General features: G+C 30.6%; 1 protein-coding gene across 2 annotated transcripts; it reads left to right on the top strand.

Annotated features, from left to right (window-relative positions):
* The first annotated feature begins 38 nt into the window (after nucleotides 1-38).
* LOC411961 (E3 ubiquitin-protein ligase HUWE1) lies at nucleotides 39-19,788 on the top strand. Of its 2 annotated transcripts, none has more exons than XM_026442187.1 (43): nucleotides 39-797; nucleotides 2,061-2,139; nucleotides 2,232-2,450; nucleotides 2,532-2,771; nucleotides 2,856-2,918; nucleotides 2,988-3,203; nucleotides 3,350-3,621; nucleotides 3,723-3,999; nucleotides 4,078-4,710; nucleotides 4,810-5,079; nucleotides 5,225-6,427; nucleotides 6,497-6,783; nucleotides 6,878-7,115; nucleotides 7,186-7,308; nucleotides 7,415-10,326; nucleotides 10,482-10,602; nucleotides 10,711-10,816; nucleotides 10,917-11,204; nucleotides 11,311-11,455; nucleotides 11,657-11,798; nucleotides 11,876-12,002; nucleotides 12,089-12,238; nucleotides 12,317-12,463; nucleotides 12,547-12,732; nucleotides 12,821-12,995; nucleotides 13,110-13,379; nucleotides 13,474-13,702; nucleotides 13,837-14,017; nucleotides 14,086-14,455; nucleotides 14,549-14,725; nucleotides 14,837-15,452; nucleotides 15,542-15,711; nucleotides 15,800-15,981; nucleotides 16,062-16,121; nucleotides 16,199-16,320; nucleotides 16,395-16,632; nucleotides 16,728-17,003; nucleotides 17,086-17,274; nucleotides 17,351-17,538; nucleotides 17,632-17,765; nucleotides 17,885-18,050; nucleotides 18,140-18,330; nucleotides 18,398-19,788. In XM_026442187.1, the coding sequence occupies exons 2-43, from the start codon at nucleotides 2,095-2,097 to the stop codon at nucleotides 18,498-18,500; spliced, it is 12,447 nt and encodes a 4,148-aa protein (XP_026297972.1). In that variant the 5' UTR covers nucleotides 39-797; nucleotides 2,061-2,094; the 3' UTR covers nucleotides 18,501-19,788. The 2 variants fall into 2 exon arrangements, with proteins under 2 accessions (XP_026297972.1, XP_026297971.1); XM_026442186.1 differs by having other exon boundaries at nucleotides 10,467-10,602.
* The last annotated feature ends 184 nt before the right edge of the window (nucleotides 19,789-19,972 follow it).

The following is a 19,972-nucleotide window of genomic DNA, read 5'->3' as shown; positions in this document are numbered from 1 at the left end:
AGTTACGAATAGTTGCAAAGCGTCCTATCATAAGTACGAATTTCTCGGAAGTGAACGAATCAGAAAAATCGGTGCAGAGAGTAGGACACATTTGCTATATAATCCTCCATATTGCGCAGTGATATAATGCAAACGTACAGTTTTATGAAATTTCTCAACGAAAGATGCGAAACAGCTACCAGTGGTTAGTAGCAGTGCTGCCTTGTTCAGTCTATATGATATATATGATTCTGCGTACACAAGCAGTCAGTGTAGTGCATTCGGAATAATAAATTCGTTGATTGTCGATCCTTCTAATCCGTGTGCAGTGTTGTGTAGTGTTGCGTGAAGGTCGTGAACTTTTGCAAGATTATTCGAGAAGCTTGCAATCCGGAAGCACATTACGAAAGGAAAGGTTAAAAGGAAAGGTGGACGATCCTCCGCGAAAAGCCTCGGTAAAATGGCGGTGATCGGTACTCCGATTGGCGCTAAGCGATAGAAGAGGATCGCGCTCTATTCACGCTCGCTAAGTTTTGTTTTGATCTAGTTCGATACCTATTCTCACAGAAACCGGTCAATTCTTGTCATTTCAAATCATTCGGTTTGATTTCGTCGAATTCCATTTAGTATTGTGCGAAATTAAAACGGCGTCCCATTGACTGAAGATATATAATCTAGTCGAGGACGATCAAGGTGGTAAGAAACCACCGACGGAACGGTTTTCGACGGCCGTGATGCCGCATCGTTCCGACCTCGAATTTATCGAAAGGCCGAACGACAAGGACGACTCTATCAAATCCTTGTCGGCTTATCTATAGGTAAGTTTCGTGCCACGAGTGCATCTCTGCTTTCACCACTTTTATGTATTCTATAGTTCGTTTTTTTATCGTTTTAACCCGTTATTCGGTTATTTGTTATTTTCCAATATGATTTTTAAAATTATTCACAAGTATTTTATCTTTGTTATTATTTTATGTTAGTCGCATACACTTAAGTTAGGTTAGGCTCTAGAAATTGATGACTCTGCATCTTAACGAGAATCGAGGCTGTTTTCGTTCCTATTGTCCTTCTAACGGTCGGAACTTCTAGAACATTAAAATTTACATTGCAACTGTATTGTATTTTTCCTAGAAAATTCCTTTGTTTACGTTGCTTTTTTTCCTTTTATAATCGATTATGTGTTTCCTTATACAGATTCATTTAAATAACTATTCGCGCCGTCGACAGTACGTTTTGTCACGATTTGTCATGCTTTCAAGGCTTATCATGAGGTTTACGACGTCATTGTGTTGTTCTTTTTACGAATGTTGTGTTATAATTAACTATGTTCTAAATTAAAATTTTTTTTAATTGATATAAATTTGTATGATTTATACCGTTTTATTAATAAAATTTTTTATTAAATAATAATTAAAAAATTATCGATTCAAAGATATATATATATACATATATGTATATATATTAATAACAATGATTTTATTTTAGTATCTGCTTTAAAAAACCATATGGAAAAATTTTGTAATCAACATAAAAATGATAAAGTGTTTTCTTTTATTTTATATTATTTTATTATTTTATTAAAACATTTAATTTAATAATCTAATGAATTTTATGATTTATATGGAATAACGATTTCGTAATAAAGATAATTTTTTTCGCAATAATTTTATTTCGCAATATAAAAAAAATTTGTGAAATAATGTATAAATTTTTTAGGAAATTAATATTTAATATTCAAGAATATGAATTAAATTTTTAAAATATATATTTTTTAAATATATTAATTAATATTATTACATTTATTGATTTTGAAATTCGTTGTTCATATTAAATGAGATTGCATAAACATTATATAAGTTATATTCTTTTATTTTTGATTTAATAATCTTTAAAAAATTTTAACAATGAAATTTAGAATAAAATATTTATTAATTAATAATTATAAAAATGATATTATTTATTAAAAGTATAATGATTAGAGAAAAATTTTTATTGGATTAATAAATTACATTATCATATTTACATTTAATGAAAATTGTATTAATTATTTTTATTAAATGTATTGTAAAATAATGTTTCAGATTTTAAATTCTTGAAGAGACTCTATCTGTCAAAATGAAAATTGATCGCAATAGATTGAGAAAATATACATCAGAAGCGGTAAGTAATATTTTAATCATATTTTTTAAGAAAAAAAATATTGTAGAATATGCTAATATGTTAATTTCTACATAATTTAAATAAATTTTTAGCCTGCAAAATGTCAGGCGCTTATAAACAAGTTGCGCTCATGCTCCCATGCAGAATTGCTAGAGGAGCTAAAGCAAATAGATGCATGGACTTTTGGTAAATGTGAATTATTTCATTGGGTCGATGTATTGGACCTTAGTGACAGCATTTTGGAAGAAGCTGCTGCTAAAAGCCCAGATAATCCATGGGAATTGGCTTGTGATCTCCCTCAAAATAGAGAGGTACAATTGTTATATAATTTTATTTTTTTATGGACTATTATTCTTAAAAATATATAAATATATTTATTTTATTACTTATAGGCAAAAGAACTTCTCCTTTGGGTTCTACATCTTACAACATTATTGATTGAACATTCATATTCGCGACATTTATACAGCAGTATGGAACATCTAGTGACTTTATTATCAAGCTGTGACATGCATGTTGTCCTTGGTGTATTAAATATTCTCTACATGTTCAGTAAACGTAGCAATTTCATTGCACGTTTAAATAGTGACAAGAGACAAGCTTTATTAAGTAGACTTACTCTTTTAGCAGAGGTAGGATATGTGCATTAATTAATGTATGTTATATTAATATATAAGAAATTTATAAAAGTTCTAAGTGCAATTTTTATATTTTAGAGTTGGGGAGGTAAAGAAAATGGATTTGGTTTAGCAGAATGTTGTAAAGAATATCCAGATAAGGTAACATAAATTCTATAAATGATTATAATTTTTACAAAATATATTGCATTTTTTTTTTAATTTTTTTAGCCACTTCCAGCAAGTGCCACAACATTGCATTTCGAATTTTATGCAGAAAATTCAACGACAGATTCAAATGCCACATCAAACATTGGCACAAAAAAATCTGGACAGACGAATTTTGTAACATGTATACATATAGAAAATGTAGATAAACTGGGTAAAACACCAGCACAAATTATGAATGATTTGTTAAAAGTCAATAACGTACCCCAAGATCGACAGGTAAGTTATATTTGTTTTAATATTAATTTTGGTATGTATTTAATATTTAATGAATATAATTTAATATATAAATTATTATAATATATTTAATTATTTAATGAATGTATATATAAATATTTAGGTTTGTTATTTTTTTTTTTTTTTAGATTGCGTTATTTACACATATAAGATTAGCACACAGTTTCTCTGACTATAGAAGACGATTACAATGTGTGCACGCTCGGCTACAGGCATTATCAATACTTGTATATAATAGTGAACTAGAAGAAAATGCACATAGTTTGTTGCATCCTGGACTTTTAGAAGAATTAGTTGAATTACTGGAACTTCCACATGCACATCTTGTTGAATTACGTGCTGCTGCTTTAAGAACTCTTACAAGTATCATTCATTTAGATCGCAATCCACATTTTCCAAAGTAAGAAAAAATATGCTAAAATTATAATTTCTCCGATATTTTTTATGAAATTTTGTTATCATTAATTTTTTTACTTATTGATTCATTTTAATTTATTTTAGAAAACCTAGTTCAAGATTAAATATGATAATCGATGTCACTGGAGCCAATTCATATCATGGATTTTTTCCTGTATTAATTCGAACTTGCATTTCAACATTAATTTCTCCACAACCTGAAGGACAACCATTTCCTTTGTCACTTGCAACAGCTTTATTTAGCTTTCTTTACCATCTTTCAAGTTATGAAGCAGGATGTGAAGCACTTGTTAGTTGTGGGATGATGGAAAGTTTGTTAAAAATCATGAATTGGCCTGGTAGCGAGTTTGAACATTTGACGGTAAATTTTTTTACAATTTCATTGTATATTTAATTTCATAAAATATTTTCAATTTTAATTTTAATTTTTTATTTATAGTTTGTAACAAGGGCAGTTCGTGTTATAGACTTAATAACAAATATAGATATGCAAGGATTTCAAGCTCATGGTGGTTTAGCCAGTTTTATTAATCGTCTTGATATGGAAGTAAATGTTTGTAGAAAAGAACAACCATTTGAAATAGAACCAATACATTATCAAGATAATTCTCAGGCCACTCGTGAAAGATCAATGGATCGCGATGAAAGTTCTACGTCTTCACGTGCTTTTGATGAGCGTGAAGAATCATCTAATCCTATGGAATTTTCGGAAGATGAGAACATGAGTTCCAAAACCGATGATAAAAATGAACAAATACCAGATTATTCAGCTGGAAAAACTGGAAAAACTTGTCTACCACAGCGAGTTACACTTTTAAAAGCGTTATTAAATTTTATTAAAAAAATTATTCAAGATCCTACATTTTCTGATAGTATTAGACATGTTATGGAGGGTACTTTACCTTCTTCCTTGAGACATATTATCAGTAATTCAGAATATTATGGTCCTTCTTTGTTCCTTATTGCAACAGATGCTGTAACAGTATATGTTTTCCAAGAGCCATCTTTATTATCTTCTTTACAGGATAATGGATTAACTGATCTTGTATTGCATGCTTTACTAATTAAAGAAGTAATTATCTTATTAATTTATTTTAAAAAATATAATATATAATGTATTACTGAAAATGATATAATATTTATTAAAATGGTATATTATTTATATTTACAGATTCCTGCTAGTAGAGAAGTTCTAGGATCATTGCCTAATGTATTTAGTGCTTTATGTTTAAATCAGCGTGGACTAGAATCATTTGTAAAACGACGTCCTTTCGAACGCTTATTTAAAGTATTATTATCGCCACTTTATCTGCCTGCAATGAATCGACGTCGTAGCACAGATCCTTTAGGTGATACTGCTTCGAATTTGGGTAATGCAATGGATGAATTAATGCGACATCAGCCAAGTTTGAAGGTTGATGCAATCGCTGCTGTTATAAAGGTATTATATTTTTTTTTTTTCATTATACACATAGTATATTTTAAATATAACTTTACACAATATTTGTTGAATCTAAAATCAAAGACGAATATAATAGCAATAAATATATTATTCATATTAATATCTATTTTATTTTTGTATATAGTTATTAGAAGAACTTTGTGTACTGGGTTGTGATCCTCGTTATATATGCTTGCAAGCTGAAGATAAATTCGATAATTCTCAATCAAATACTACTTCTGGAAATCGTCAATCTTCTGGACAATCTGTTGGAGTTGGAGTTGGAGATTCTGGTGTAGGAGGAGGAGGTGGTAGTGGAAGTAGTAGCGACGAAGAAGAAGAAGATGAAGAAGAAGCTAGTACAAGTTCTCATCCACAACGTGAAGAACAATGTTCATCATCCACTGCTCAACCAGTTCCACCACCTCAACCTAGAGAAAAAACTCCAATAGCTTTAATGGAATATATACAAAATGTTACAAAATTCGTTGATGCTATTCTCAGTAATAATTCCACGGATGATCATTGTAGAGAATTTGTCGCCCAAAAAGGTCTCGTACCATTATTGTCAATTTTAGGATTACCTAATCTTCCAGTGGATCATTCAGTTGCCCAAACGGCACAAGCTGTAGCTACAGTTTGTAAAAGTATTTTAAATCTCGCACATGAACCATTAGTTCTTAAAACTGGTCTATCTCAGTTGAATGAAGTTTTGAATTTGCTGAAACCATTATACAATTATATGGAAGCTCCAGGAGGATCTGTTTTATTACATGAACTTGTCAATGCTCCAAATCTGGAAACAGCTTTTACCAGTGATACGGCAACACCTTTACTTCATGCTATGAATGCTGCTTATGGATATATAATAATGTTTGCACAAGTGTGCCGTACCAGTCAAAGTGAAATCAGAAACTTGGCTATGAATCATTGGGGTTCTGAACTTGGTTTGACTGTTCTGAAAGGTTTATCAGAATTATATACAGCTCTAATCTGGGAAAGTACAGCCTTATTAGCACTTACCACGGAAGATTTTATTCCGGCTGGTTGTGATTTTGGAAAAGAAGATATGGATAAACTTATACGTCCTGAATCAACAAATGAAGGTGAAAGTACTAGTTGGTCTGGTGCTACATCTACAGATATGGGAAGTAATGGGATGACTACAGCTATGGAAGCTTTAAGCACTGATCCGCCTCCTATACCTATGGAAGTAGACGAAAAACCAAGTGTTAGTACAGGAAGAATATCTCCAAATTCTCATCGACTTACATATCCTAAACATTTGCTGGGACTTACATCTAAAATGGGCAGAGCTTTAGCAGAACTCTTTGCTATACTTGTAAAGGTAAATAAGACATTATTCAAATTTCGGAATATATTTTTATTTCTAATTTTAATATTAAAATTTATTTAGCTTTGCATGGGCTCTCCAATTAGACAACGCAGAGGACAACAGATGCCTCCAATACCAGCCTTACCTTCACAAGCATCTAGAAGTGTAGCAACTGCTTTAAATTGTGTATTAATTCGCGGATTATCATGGGATAAATTACCACCATCGACAGTGCCAAAACTTCAAGTAACCTTTTTGATGTGCACTTTAAGTTTTGTATCTCCTGCATTATTTGATGAAAAGGGGTATCCATTTCATTTGATGCTTCAAAAGTTCGTTAAACTCGGCGGACAAAATGCATTTTTCGCGTAAGTAAATTTAATAATAATATTAAGAAATATAATTTTTTAAATTATTAATAATTCATATTTTATTTCGAATAATATTTTTATATATTTTTAGTGCTTTTCATTGGGTATTATCTGGAGGAGGACAGTTTCCGTTATCTGAAGGATTAGAGCATCCAAATTTACCTGATTGTACTGGAGAATTCTTAGATGGTTGGTTGATGATTTTAGAAAAAATGGTGAATCCTAAAACTCTTCTTGATTCTCCATATGTTGTTTCTTCAAAATGTACTGGAATATATAAAGTATATGAAACATTTGATCCTATAAAATATCTTACGGATATTCATAAGGTTTGTTCAAAACGAAATAAATAAGATATTTTATGTTATTGATTATATTTATATTTTTTATCAATTATAGGAAGCTTTCGAGGCAGTGATGCTAATGTGGGGAAAGAAACCTTTAAAAAATTATGGAGTTCATATGACAGAACTTATTTTATCTATCTTAAGACATATTTTACGAAGTGAGCAGATCATAAAGGTATACATATTTTATATCTATGCAAAATATGTAGAATTAAATATTTTTATGTACGAAAAAAAATTGAAAACAAAAACAAATTTTTTTAAAATTAATTGCTTTATAGGAACATGCTGAAAAAGAAGAAAATAATGAAGGAGGTATTAGTGGTAGTACTAGTGGAACTAGTGGAATCGGAAGAGGTGGAACAATATCCGATCGCAGAGAAGAACCAGAAGCAGATGTAAATCCAGAACATCTAAGACAGTTGATGGATATGGGTTTCAGTAGAGCTCATTGCATAGAAGCTTTGCTTCATACATTGACAGTTGAACAAGCTACTGATTATTTGTTAACTAATCCTGCTACTCTACGTCGATCAGATGTGCCAGCAGGTGATGTAAGCGGACAAGATTTAATAATGGATTTAGAATTGGTAGATGATGATCAAATAATGCATGCCATAGCGATGTCGCTTGGAGAAACGGCGGAAACGCGAAATGTTTTCAGCACAGAAGAATCCAGTTCACGTGAGGCTACTACCATAACTGAAAGCATAGATAAATTTACACAAAATGCTTTAAGTCAATGTTTAAATTTATTGGATCTCATGCCTGATACTGTATACAGAATTTGCGATTTATTAGTTGCCATCGCTAAAAGAAACGGAGATGAATGGCGTGATAATATGTTGCGACAACTTATGAAAGAAATTGGAGGTTTGGTAGATTATTTAATCGAAGTTGCTGAAAGTCAAGACCCGAATGCTGGAGTAAAATTAGTAGAATGTAAAGAAGCTAATAAAGTTACTGGACGTATTTATCTGTATACAATGTTCTTTGAAGGAACATTCCAAGAAATGCGAGTGCCCTGTGCTCAAATTGTAGAAGAATATGCTATTTTAAATAAACTTGTACGTTTATTAGTCGTAAGTGAGGGTCCGTTAACTGCAAGTAAAAGTAAAATTGTTAAGGAAGGTAATAAGGATACATCATCTACGAAAACTAGAAAATGGCTTGCACCTTTGTTATTGCTGATAGAACGTTTAGAAAAAGTAGCGGTATTGACAAAGAGAAAAGAATTAATGTATAAAGTAACAACCAGGATGTGGAAATGGTTCGATCTCAGCACAGGAAAATGGAATTTATATTCTCCAGTAAATAATCGAATAATTAATGATGCGTATTGGGCTGGCGAGTCTAGTACGAGAGTAACATGTAACAGGCGACGATATGTAATTAATTTTTCATGCATGACTCAAGTTAATGAAGAAACTGGTAATAGAAGACCTATTACGATGGGCTTTAAATTGCATACCGGAAATGAAGATGGTGGATCAGGTTCTGATACAAATATGGACACTGACGAAAATCGAATAGAAGATAAACGGAATACAGTTTTGCAAGGGTTAGATCCTAGCATGGCTCCAAGTATCATACGCGCTTGTGTAAGATTGATGGCTATTCCAGTAGATCGAGATGCTTTACATGCAGCTATGAAAGTTTGTTTGAGACTTACAAGAGATTATGAAAATGCCGAAATATTTGTTCGTGAGGGTGGTGTGAAACTTCTTCTAGAAATGTCTCAAGCAAGTAGTTTCATTGGATGCATAACTTTAAGTACTCTTTTAATAAGGCATGCTTTGGAAGAACCATGTACTCTTCGATTAGCCATGGAAAAAGTAATTCGTAGTCGTACTCAAGGCAATATTCCTCCAGCTTGCAAAGAAATCTTATTTATGACACGTCAGATTAATAGCGCTGTATGTCGCAATCCGGAAGTTTATAGAGAAGTTTGTGAAAACATTTTAAGAGTAGATATTCGTCTATTAGGAAAAGAGGATGATGATAATAGATTAATTGTCAAGGCACTTCCACCAAGTCACTCATCAGTAATGCCTATGGTAGAGAAAGCTTCAATATCTGTTGTAAAAGATCTTCTGAATGCTCTTATAAAGCCTATGCCAGTTGTCTCTGATGAAAAGTCTTCTACACCAACAAGGAGTCCAGAAAAGAAGACATCTTATTCTAATGTTGGAAGTTCATCTTCTCGACGAGATGTTCTTAGAAATAATGCAACAACATCAAATGATACTCTTGATGATGAGGATCAAGTTTCTCAAATAATACCAATGAAAATTTATCCAGATAATAGCAATAACAGTAAAGTGGAACCAGAAGAAGCAGAAAAACCTTTATTAACAAAATCTGCTATTTTGAAGATACTTGCAGAAGCCGTTCGCTCATATAGTGCAGTCGCAAGTTTAATTACAGAGCATGCATATCGAGCCGGACAAAGTGAAATGGTTCCTGAATACACAACAGCTCTTGCTTTTCTTTTAGATAAGCTTTTACCAATGTCACCAGAAAATTCAAGTGACAAACAATGCAGCAGTATGGCGAGAATGTTAATAGCTGCTATTGCTTCCTGTAATCATTCTCCGGATGTTCAAACAACTTTGGTGACTGAAGTAAAAGCAGCTTTAACAAGAACTTTAGCTCTTCCTGAAAGTTCTGAGAAACATGCACAAATTCAATTATTAGTTGGATTGATCTCTACTATGATTGATAGTTGTCCACCAACTTCTTACAATCAATTGAGGACTTCCTTGAAGATGCATCAATACAATAATGTTAACTATATTGTAAGAATCATGTTGAGAAAAGGAATAATTACAGATTTAGCAAAAATTCCACATAGTCTGGATTTATCAAGTCCAAATATGGCTGCTACCATAAATGCTGCTTTAAAACCATTGGAAACGCTTTCGCGAATTATAAATCAACCAATGCCAGGTGCTATTAATAACAAATTTACAAAGCCAAAAAGTAGAACAGTTCAAGAGGAACCTATTGGAGAACAAACAGGAACTACAACATCAGAAGCGACACATGCTGTTGGCGAAGAAACGAACGAAGACGCAGAGAATACAGAACACGATATATCTGTTACTGCGGAAAGTCTTGAACCTACTTCAGAAAGTCAAGTACATGAAGATGAAGCTGCTTTAGAAGACATTATGGATCAACTGCTTGAAAGGTAACCATATATGATGTTTTATATTTTTAAAATTTCCTTTTTTGAAATATTAATTGAATTAGTAATATAAAAATTTTAATGAATATATATATATACATATTTTTAAATTTGTATAAGCTACTGTACTTATAGTCAAGTAGTGTACTATTTTCCAGGGACGGGCCGGGCGTGACGGAAGATCAATCTTCTCGACCACATAGACCAATGGACATTGATGAAGAAAGCCTTGCAATAAGAGATGGAGAAGCTGATTTTGATCCAACACGAGATGCTACGGTAAGAATATTTTATATTAATTATTTTATTTTTTTATAAATTAAAATATTTAAAATATAATGATTTTTAATATATATAATTTTTATTTTATGGAATTATATCTTTTAGGAGGATTTAATGAGCTCTGATTCGGATTCTGATAGCAATCCATCTGATGATAATGAAGATGAAGTGCAAGATGATGAAGATGAAGAAGAAGAAGAAGAGGATGATGGTAATTATGTTATATATAATAGAAATATTTATTCAATTGAATTAATATTAATATTAATTAGTATTAATATTAAAATTAATATTAATATTTTATTTATCAGGAGAAGAAAATGAAGAAGAAGAGGAAGAAGAAGAAGAAGGATCCTCAAATTACGAAGAAGACGGAATTGAATTCTATGAAGATGTAGGAGAAAGTGGTGTATTCAGAATGATTCCATCAACAGATCGTGATGGTAGTAGTGTCGTAATGATTCGACATAATATAGATAATCAAGACAATGTGAATTCTTCAACTACAGTTACACCACGATCTAGTCTTCCATGGAGTACAACATTTCCTCTTCCTTTGGGACTATTTGAAAATCCTCCATCAATTTCTGAAAGTAGTGGTAAGCATGAAATTATTATTATGATAATAATAGTATCAAAAAATAATAATAATAGTATAAAAAATTGATATTTAATTATAATACAAATTGATTTCTTTATTTGCAGGTATTAATTCCCATTCGTTGCTAATACCACAGGGAGGTTTAGATGCTACTAATACAAGAGGTCAGAGAGCTGTACGACCGCGAAGATATCAATATCTTCAATTACCAAATCCACGAAATCCAAATCCACCTGTAATATTGCAAAGGTAAATTAATTCAAATTGAATACATTAATTATATTTATATAAATTTAAGTTTAAAAATATATAGATTTTTATATTAAAAAATATAAATACATAAAAAATAATTAAAACTTTTTTAATTATATAAAATATAATTAAATATTTTAATTTCATACATTAAATTTTTGTAAAATAATATATATATATTGTATTTGCAATCAATAGACTTTTAGGTCCAGCTGCACAAGCAATTCCATTATCTGCCAGTCAGGTTTTGGCTTCCAGTTTTCGAGATACACGCGTTGTAGTAATGGATAATGGTGTTGGAATATTAACAAATCAAGAAGAAGAACAAATAGATTTTGTGGTTTGTAAATTATGATTTTTATTAATTAATTTATTTTTATATTAATTTATTTTTCTTCATTAATAATAATTTTTTAGGATCAATCTGGCTATCTTTTCGGATCTAGTCTTGCAACCACAGTAAATAATACTCCTACTGCTTTACATTGGTGGATTGAAGAAAGCAAACTATTAGATGGAGATTCCCAAACGGATTGCTGTGTTGGTAAATATTAATATTAAAGATATTGATAAATTAAAAAAAAAAAAGAAAAGATTTTAGAAAAATAAAATAATTTGTCTTTGTTAAAGGTGTTGTACATAAACTAATTCCTGGATTGGAAAAACGTAGAAATGCAGAATTGGGAGAACGACGTGAAAGACGTAAAATGCAATACGCTTCTGAGAAAAAAAATGAAAAAGATAACAAAGATGGAAAAGATCATTTAAATAATACAGAATGTATATTGATTATAATTAATTATTTTAGTTGTATTTTATAAATAACTATATACACTTATTTCTAATTATATTTTTTAGCTGGTTCTTCTACTATAATATCTATGGATGAACAAATATCAACTGCATCAACTTCACAAAGAGAAGAAACGAATAATTTTGTTCCTAGATTTGAAACTTGCGTGGAAACAACTCGATTAGAACGCACACTTGACGAAGATATAATTGGTACAATTATCAAACATTTATATTAGCCAAAATTTAATTAAACAAAAATTAAATTATTAAATTTTAATCATATCAATTTTTAGATGTAACTGGTGAGATGGATGCAACCATTCAAGAAGATGAAGAACGACCACCACCTCCCCCACCAGAAGAACAACCAACAGAACCTAGAGATCCTAGAATAAGCAATCGAAATCCAACTTTGGAACTTGCTGAAAGTATAGTGGATTCTGTACTTGGACCTTGCGCGTCTGAAGCAAGCAGATTAAGTAATTTAATTTTAAAATTATTTTTTATTATTATTAATTTCTTTTTTCAACACAGAAAGTTTTTAACAATATGAATTAATTATTATAGGACAATCTGAACGTACCGTTGAAGGATCTAATACTAATGAAACATCTAGTCGACCCAATACGTCCATAGTTGTTGATTTCAGTCAAGAACCTAATGAAGATCTATTAAGAGAAAGTGATTCATCTGAATGGATAAGAATTCTTACGGATGACAGTCAATCAAATGTTGAACGAAAGTAAATATCTTTATATCTATATAAAATTAACAAAATTTAACTTAATTTGATCAATTAATTAAAAATTAATGTAATTAAGTTTATTAATTTAATTTATATATATTCTTGATATAGTGCGAATATTCTCAATCAAGTACCTACCACTTCCGCATCAGAAAATATTAATCCAGAAATATCAGAACAACAACAGCAACAGCAGCAGCAACAACAACCATCTATACAACAGCAGCAACAACAAGAGCCACAACAATCACAAGAACAGTCGCAACGACAACAACAAAACCAACAATCTCAAGAACAACAATTACCGGATGGTGTAGATCCTTCTTTCTTAGCTGCATTACCCGAAGATATGCGTGACGAAGTTATTGCTGAGCAACTAAGGTATTTATCACATTACTATTTATATAATAAAAGAAATTGAGTAGAAATAAATCTATTTTTAATTCATTGATTCTAATTTTTGCAATTTTCATAGACTTCAACGAATTCGGCAAAGAGCACAGGCAACTGTAGTCGAAGAATTAACAGGACCGGTTGAAGTTAATCCTGAATTTTTAGCTGCTTTACCTCCAGCAATACAAGAAGAAGTTCTTGCGCAACAACGCTTGGAACAACAACGTCATGCAGCCGCAAGTGCCAATCCAGAAGACCCAGTTGACGCAGCTGCATTCTTCCAAAATTTACAACCTTCTCTTCGACAAGCGGTCAGTCGAGAAGTCATAATTTTTATTCATATTTTTTTTATTGAAACATTTCTAATGTTTTATTTTTATTTTTATTTTTCTTTTTTATTAAATTTTAATTAATGTATAATTTTCTATTTTTCTTATATATACAGATTTTAACTGATATGGAAGAATCGCAAATATCCGTTCTTCCACCAGACTTAGCTCAAGAAGCTCAAAATCTTCGAAGAGAATGGGAAGCTCGAAATAGACATATAATGCAAGATCGATTTCTTAATCATGTTAGTCAAGGAAATGCCGCCTTATCTAGTATATTGCGAAATTCTGGAAGAGGTAAATGACAAATATATATTTATATTTGAAATATTTAATTAAAAAACTAATTAAACATAAAATAATAGGTAGAGGTGGTGGAACGCGTTATGCAATTCATACAGTAGCACAAAGAGGATGGCAACCATGGTCAAATGGTGATCCTAGTATAACGCATCATGGAGCGGGTCTACGACTCAGAGGCAGACAATTATTGGATCATGAGTCGATGGCTTGCGTATTGGTATTACTGTTTGTTGATGAACCAAAAATTAATACATTAAGGCTTCATAGAGTTATCAGGAATCTTTGCTATCACGGTAGCACAAGGGAATGGGTAGTTAGAGCTTTACTAAGTATCATGGAAAGAAGTAATGATGAAAATAAAGATATAGCCATGGACTTTGGTGGAAAAATCAGAAGAAAAAGCTTAGTGCCCATGATGCATCACGATTATTGGTAAGATATTTTAATTTTTAAATATACAAATATATTTTATATAATTATATTGTGTATATATCAAATCTTTTAATTTTCTTTTTTTTCTTTTAGTGCTCCTAAAATTTTTGATCAAAGAAGCAATGCACAGTCATGGTTAAACATCAGTATTGATGCTGCGCTTGGATGTAGAGCAAATGTTTTCCATATTATTAGACATGGAGGCAAAAAATCAGAAAGACAAGGCAGTAGTATTGCCATCCATCCTCAAGCAGCTCCTACAGTATGCAGGTAAATTAAATTATTTATATGTATGCCTAAAAAAAATATAAATGTATTTTAAAGATATATTTTACAAAGAATTTTTAAACAATTTAATTAATTTATCTGCATTTTTTGTAGGCATACATTAGAATTATTAATATCATTGGCTAAAGGCTTTCCTGGTTACTTTGTACCAATCAAGTCTAAAGAATCAGATGAAAAAGAAAGTAACAAAGAAAAAGATTCAAATAACAAAGAAGAAGTCGGTTCGAAAGGTAAATCGACATCGAAACCAGGAAAAAGTGATCAACCTGATTTTTGGGATATGTTGTTGAAACTTGATTCATGTGCTTCGAAAAAAGGAAAATCAGTTGCTAGATCGCACTCAAATTCAAATTTAGGAAATGATACGGAACATAATATCACAACTTTTGAGTCATCCGCTTTCGGTCAATTAATTTCAATGCTAAACTGGTCGGTTATTAAACGTAGCAGTCAATTAACGGACAAAGTGTTGAAATTATTGTCTTTAATTTCAATCGGATTAACGGAAGTGAATCCGTATCGTAGACAAGAAGGAAATAAGAATAAAAGAACAGATGTGAATAAAGAACAAAGTATTGCTGCACCAGAAGAACATCTTAAATTGGCTGTGCAAGTATTGACAAGTAAGAGTTGCTCTGAAGAAGGACTTGAAGATGCAACAGCTTTGTTGCTTAATTTATCTCATTGTCCTGATCCTACTAGACAATTGGTAATTGGTCGAGTTTAATTATATACATTTAATATTTGTATATTTAAAAAATTTTTTAAATTATTAATTTAATAAAATAATTTTTACAGATATTAAAATTACTCTTAGAAGGTGCCATGGAATTGGCTAATGTTGTTTGTGAACACATTAAAGATTTATTAATGGAGTTAAAAGTTTTGAATCGTGAACTTAGACGAAATTCTATCGAAGAGCAACCGTCAACTAGTACTGGAGGTTCTCGTTGGGTTCTTTTAGATAGGTATACTTTTTGTATTATACAATATACAAATATTATTTCTTCTTTTTTTTTTTTTGTATTTATACATCGATATAATAATTTATTATAGGTTTACCAACGAGAGTGTAGTTATTACTGCGCCGAGTAAAGTTAAAGCTGGCAGCGATCTTCAATTACCATCGATGGCTGCTCTTGTTAGCAAAACTTCTAGTCAGGCATTTTTCTTAAGAATACTTAAAGTGATTGTACAAATAAGGGAAGCTGTACGTTTAGCAAATAATAAAAAAACATGTATGTTCAATATTTCATTATTTTTGTCACTAAAATATTAATATAAAATAAAAAATAAAATAAATTATATTTTTTTTCAGCCACTCAAAGTTCCGAAAGTTCTGTAGATACTGAAAATACTAATCAAGCTTCAGAATCAGGTAATTTGAAGCTTTATATTTTTATAAACATAGCTTAATTTTCACAATATTAAATAATATTTGTATACAATTTATAGGTGAAGATAAGCTTCCATTATTAAGTGAAAGTTTAGTATTAGATCATCTATGGGAAACACTTAGTGCTTGTTTATTGGAATTGGAATATACTCCAGATCAACATGCAGTTTTAGTATTGCAAGTAAATATTATAAATTTTATGTTTTCATTTAATTTCTTATTGGCCAATTGTACATAATGAATTATATTTTATAGCCTGCAGTAGAAGCATTTTTCCTAGTACATTCATCATCGAGTACTTCTCGTGATCGTCATCTAAGTACAAGTACGGAAAATCGCGAAGTAGTTCCTGATCTAACACCTGTTTCACCAATTTATTCAGATAATGAAGGAACGTCCCAATCAGAAGCTACTATTAATACTTCTTGGGATATACAACCTACGCCACAGAAGACATTACCACCGGACCAACTCAAGTTCCTTAAATTTGCAGGTACATTAATATATTAAAATATCAAACATAACATTATACATTAATAGAATATTATATAATAAAAATTCATATTTATTATGTTTTACACATTATAGAAACGCACAGAACCGTTTTAAATCAAATTCTTCGTCAAACAACTACGCATTTAGCAGATGGACCATTCTCTGTGTTAGTGGATCACACAAGAGTTCTTGATTTTGACGTAAAAAGACGATATTTCCGAACAGAATTAGAACGAATGGATGAAGGTATTCGAAGGGAAGAATTGGCAGTACATGTTCGTAGGAATAATGTATTTGAAGATTCATTTCGAGAACTTCATAGGCGTAATGCTGATGAATGGAAAAATCGTTTTTATATTGTTTTTGAAGGTACATAATAAGCAAAAATCATTAAAAAATATGTTAAGATATGAAGTCTATTTTGTTTTATTTTATTTTAAAATAATTTTAGGTGAAGAAGGGCAAGATGCTGGAGGATTACTTAGAGAGTGGTACGTTATTATTTCCAGAGAAATTTTTAATCCTATGTATGCATTGTTTACTGTAAGTCCTGGCGATCGAGTTACATACATGATAAACTCCTCTTCACATTGTAATCCTAATCACTTATGTTATTATAAATTTGTCGGTCGAGTTATAGGTAAGTTTTTTACTTGTATATTTTTAATAATATACAAAAAAACAAAGATAATTAATATTGATAATTGTTATCACAGCTAAAGCAATTTATGACAACAAATTATTAGAATGTTACTTCACGCGTAGTTTTTATAAACACATTTTGGGAATACTTGTGAAACATACAGATATGGAAAGTGAGGATTATAGTTTTTACAAAGGACTTGTATATCTCACAGAGCATAATATTGCTGATCTTGGATACGAATTAACTTTCTCTACAGAGGTAAATTAATAGATTAATAGGATTTTCAATTTTTATGTATATATTCTTTTTTTTTTATTTTTTTACATTCTGATTTTTTAATTGATTTTCTAGGTAAACGAATTTGGTGTAAATGATGTACGTGACTTAATACCAAATGGACGTAATATCATTGTTACTGAGGAAACAAAATTAGAATATATTCGGCTCGTATGTCAAATGAAAATGACTGGAGCAATTCGTAAACAGTAAATAAAATAAAGATTAATTTTAATATTTTAAATTTTTTATAGATTTATATAATTTATATAATATAGTGTAATATAATAATAGATTTATATAATATAATGTTTTTTCATTTTTACAGATTAAATGCGTTCCTAGAAGGTTTTTATGATATTATTCCCAAACGACTGATCTCTATATTCAATGAACAAGAACTTGAATTGTTAATTAGTGGATTACCCAATGTAGATATTGAGGATCTTAAAGCTAATACTGAATATCATAAATATAATGCAAATTCTTTACAAGTATATAGCAAGATATTATTTTGTCTAACAATATTTTTAAATTTGAAATTGAATTTATTAATAACAAATATTGTTTATTTTATATTTAGATTCAATGGTTCTGGAGAGCATTACGAGGTTTCGATCAAGCAGATAGGGCTAAATTTTTGCAATTTGTTACTGGAACTTCAAAAGTGCCACTTCAAGGTTTCGCTGCTTTAGAAGGAATGAATGGTATACAAAAGTTCCAAATTCATCGTGAAGATAGATCGACAGATAGACTTCCGTCAGCACATACATGGTAAATATATATTATTTCATTTTAAATTCTTTCGAATTTAAATTTAACTTATAAAATTCGTTTCTAGTTTCAATCAGCTAGATCTACCAGTTTATGAAACATACGATAAGCTTCGCACGAATTTATTAAAAGCGATCCACGAATGCAGTGAAGGATTCGGTTTCGCCTAAATTTCTGCAAAGTTGAGCAAATTTTGCGTGATTTTGCATGAAAATCGAAGAGCGAAGACAAAAAAGAAAAGAGGAATGAGATATAAAAAAACAACCAAAAATAACAAAGGGAAAAATGATTAAAATATTGATAAAACAAATGTAAAAGTACCGATTGATCTTCGCTCAAGATTTAGTATATAAACTTTTTACTTCGCTATATATACATATTAAAACTAAAGGCGTATGTATATACGTAAAATTAACGATGTAATTACCGATGTCTCGTCGCTAGAGTTTATTTTGTTGAACGATCTTTAAAAAAAATGAGGAGATGCAGAGCTTAAAGATAAATAATTCCTGATGGAAGGAAGACTTAAAAAAATCAGACACTTTAGTTAAGGATCTTAACAATTAAGAGATAATAAATAAGAATTCAATGTAATTCATCATTGGAAAAAAAGAAAAATAAGAGAGAATGCAGCGGGCTGAAATAAATGTAATATAAATGCGACTCAAAACCGCTCTACTCTTGAACAGATTCAGATATGGGGTAGGAAAGAAATCGGAAACGAGTTGTTGCCATGTCGAGAAGGCAAATGGAAAAGTTATAGAGAAGTGTGCCTGTATTCCGAGTATGTGTTTATTTCCTTATTATGCGTGAAAGAAAGCTGCCAGAAATTTAGAATACATGGATCTGAACGCGAGATCAGAAAAAAAAGAAAAAGAAACGTGTATGTAAGAGCGTGAATGGGTATGTATGTAAAATGAACGAATGTGAAACAGAGTAATATTATTCAAGAAACCGATTAGACATGAGCCTAAATATGAGAAAAACATTTCACGATGTTATATCCTTAACGCCCGCAAGAAAAAAGAATAACGTATGGTTGTACACTATTAGTATTAATAATTATATTATTCTTAATCGATAGTAATAATCATTAATTAATATCGTTTTAATATTAATCATTTGAGAAATGTGATGTTAAAAAGGAAGTCATGTAATGTTTTTTTTCCTTTTTCTTTTTTTCCTCTGGATATAGCGCAAAATCACGTCCAATTCGCCAACTCTCCAATCTTTGAATATCCTTGAACTTCCTTTATTTCAACCTAAATGCTTCTTCTCTGGAGGAAACGTATAATGAGATTTTCATAATCGAACAGATGTTAATTTTTGTAAACACATCGAATAGGACAATATACGTTGAAAAAAGCATAGATCCACCGGACTCTTTTTCGCGATATTGTTAGGGAGTTATTGCTTAGGAATTCGCAAAATAAACTAAATGTTGTATTTCTTATAAAACGATTGCGTCTCTCTCTCTTTTTTTTTTTAATTACACGAAGACACCTTGGTAGCATAGCATTTTAGTAACGTTAAATCAAATATGTATATATATATATGTGTGTGTGTATATATACATCTCATATATATACATACATATACATACATATACGAAATATAAAGTTACCGTAAGAGTCACGTTATT

This window comes from Apis mellifera, linkage group LG8 (assembly GCF_003254395.2).
Source record: "Apis mellifera strain DH4 linkage group LG8, Amel_HAv3.1, whole genome shotgun sequence".
Taxonomy (NCBI): domain Eukaryota; kingdom Metazoa; phylum Arthropoda; class Insecta; order Hymenoptera; family Apidae; genus Apis; species Apis mellifera.
This window is presented reverse-complemented; position numbering and strand designations above follow the sequence as displayed.

Coding starts and splice junctions, on each gene's coding strand:
- LOC411961 (XM_026442186.1), top strand. CDS start 2,095: ATGAAAATTGATCGCAATAGATTGAGAAAATATACATCAGAAGCG. Junction 11,205..11,310: donor ATCAATTTCTGAAAGTAGTG/GTAAGCATGAAA, acceptor CTTTATTTGCAG/GTATTAATTCCCATTCGTTG. Junction 16,321..16,394: donor ATGCAGTTTTAGTATTGCAA/GTAAATATTATA, acceptor TATATTTTATAG/CCTGCAGTAGAAGCATTTTT.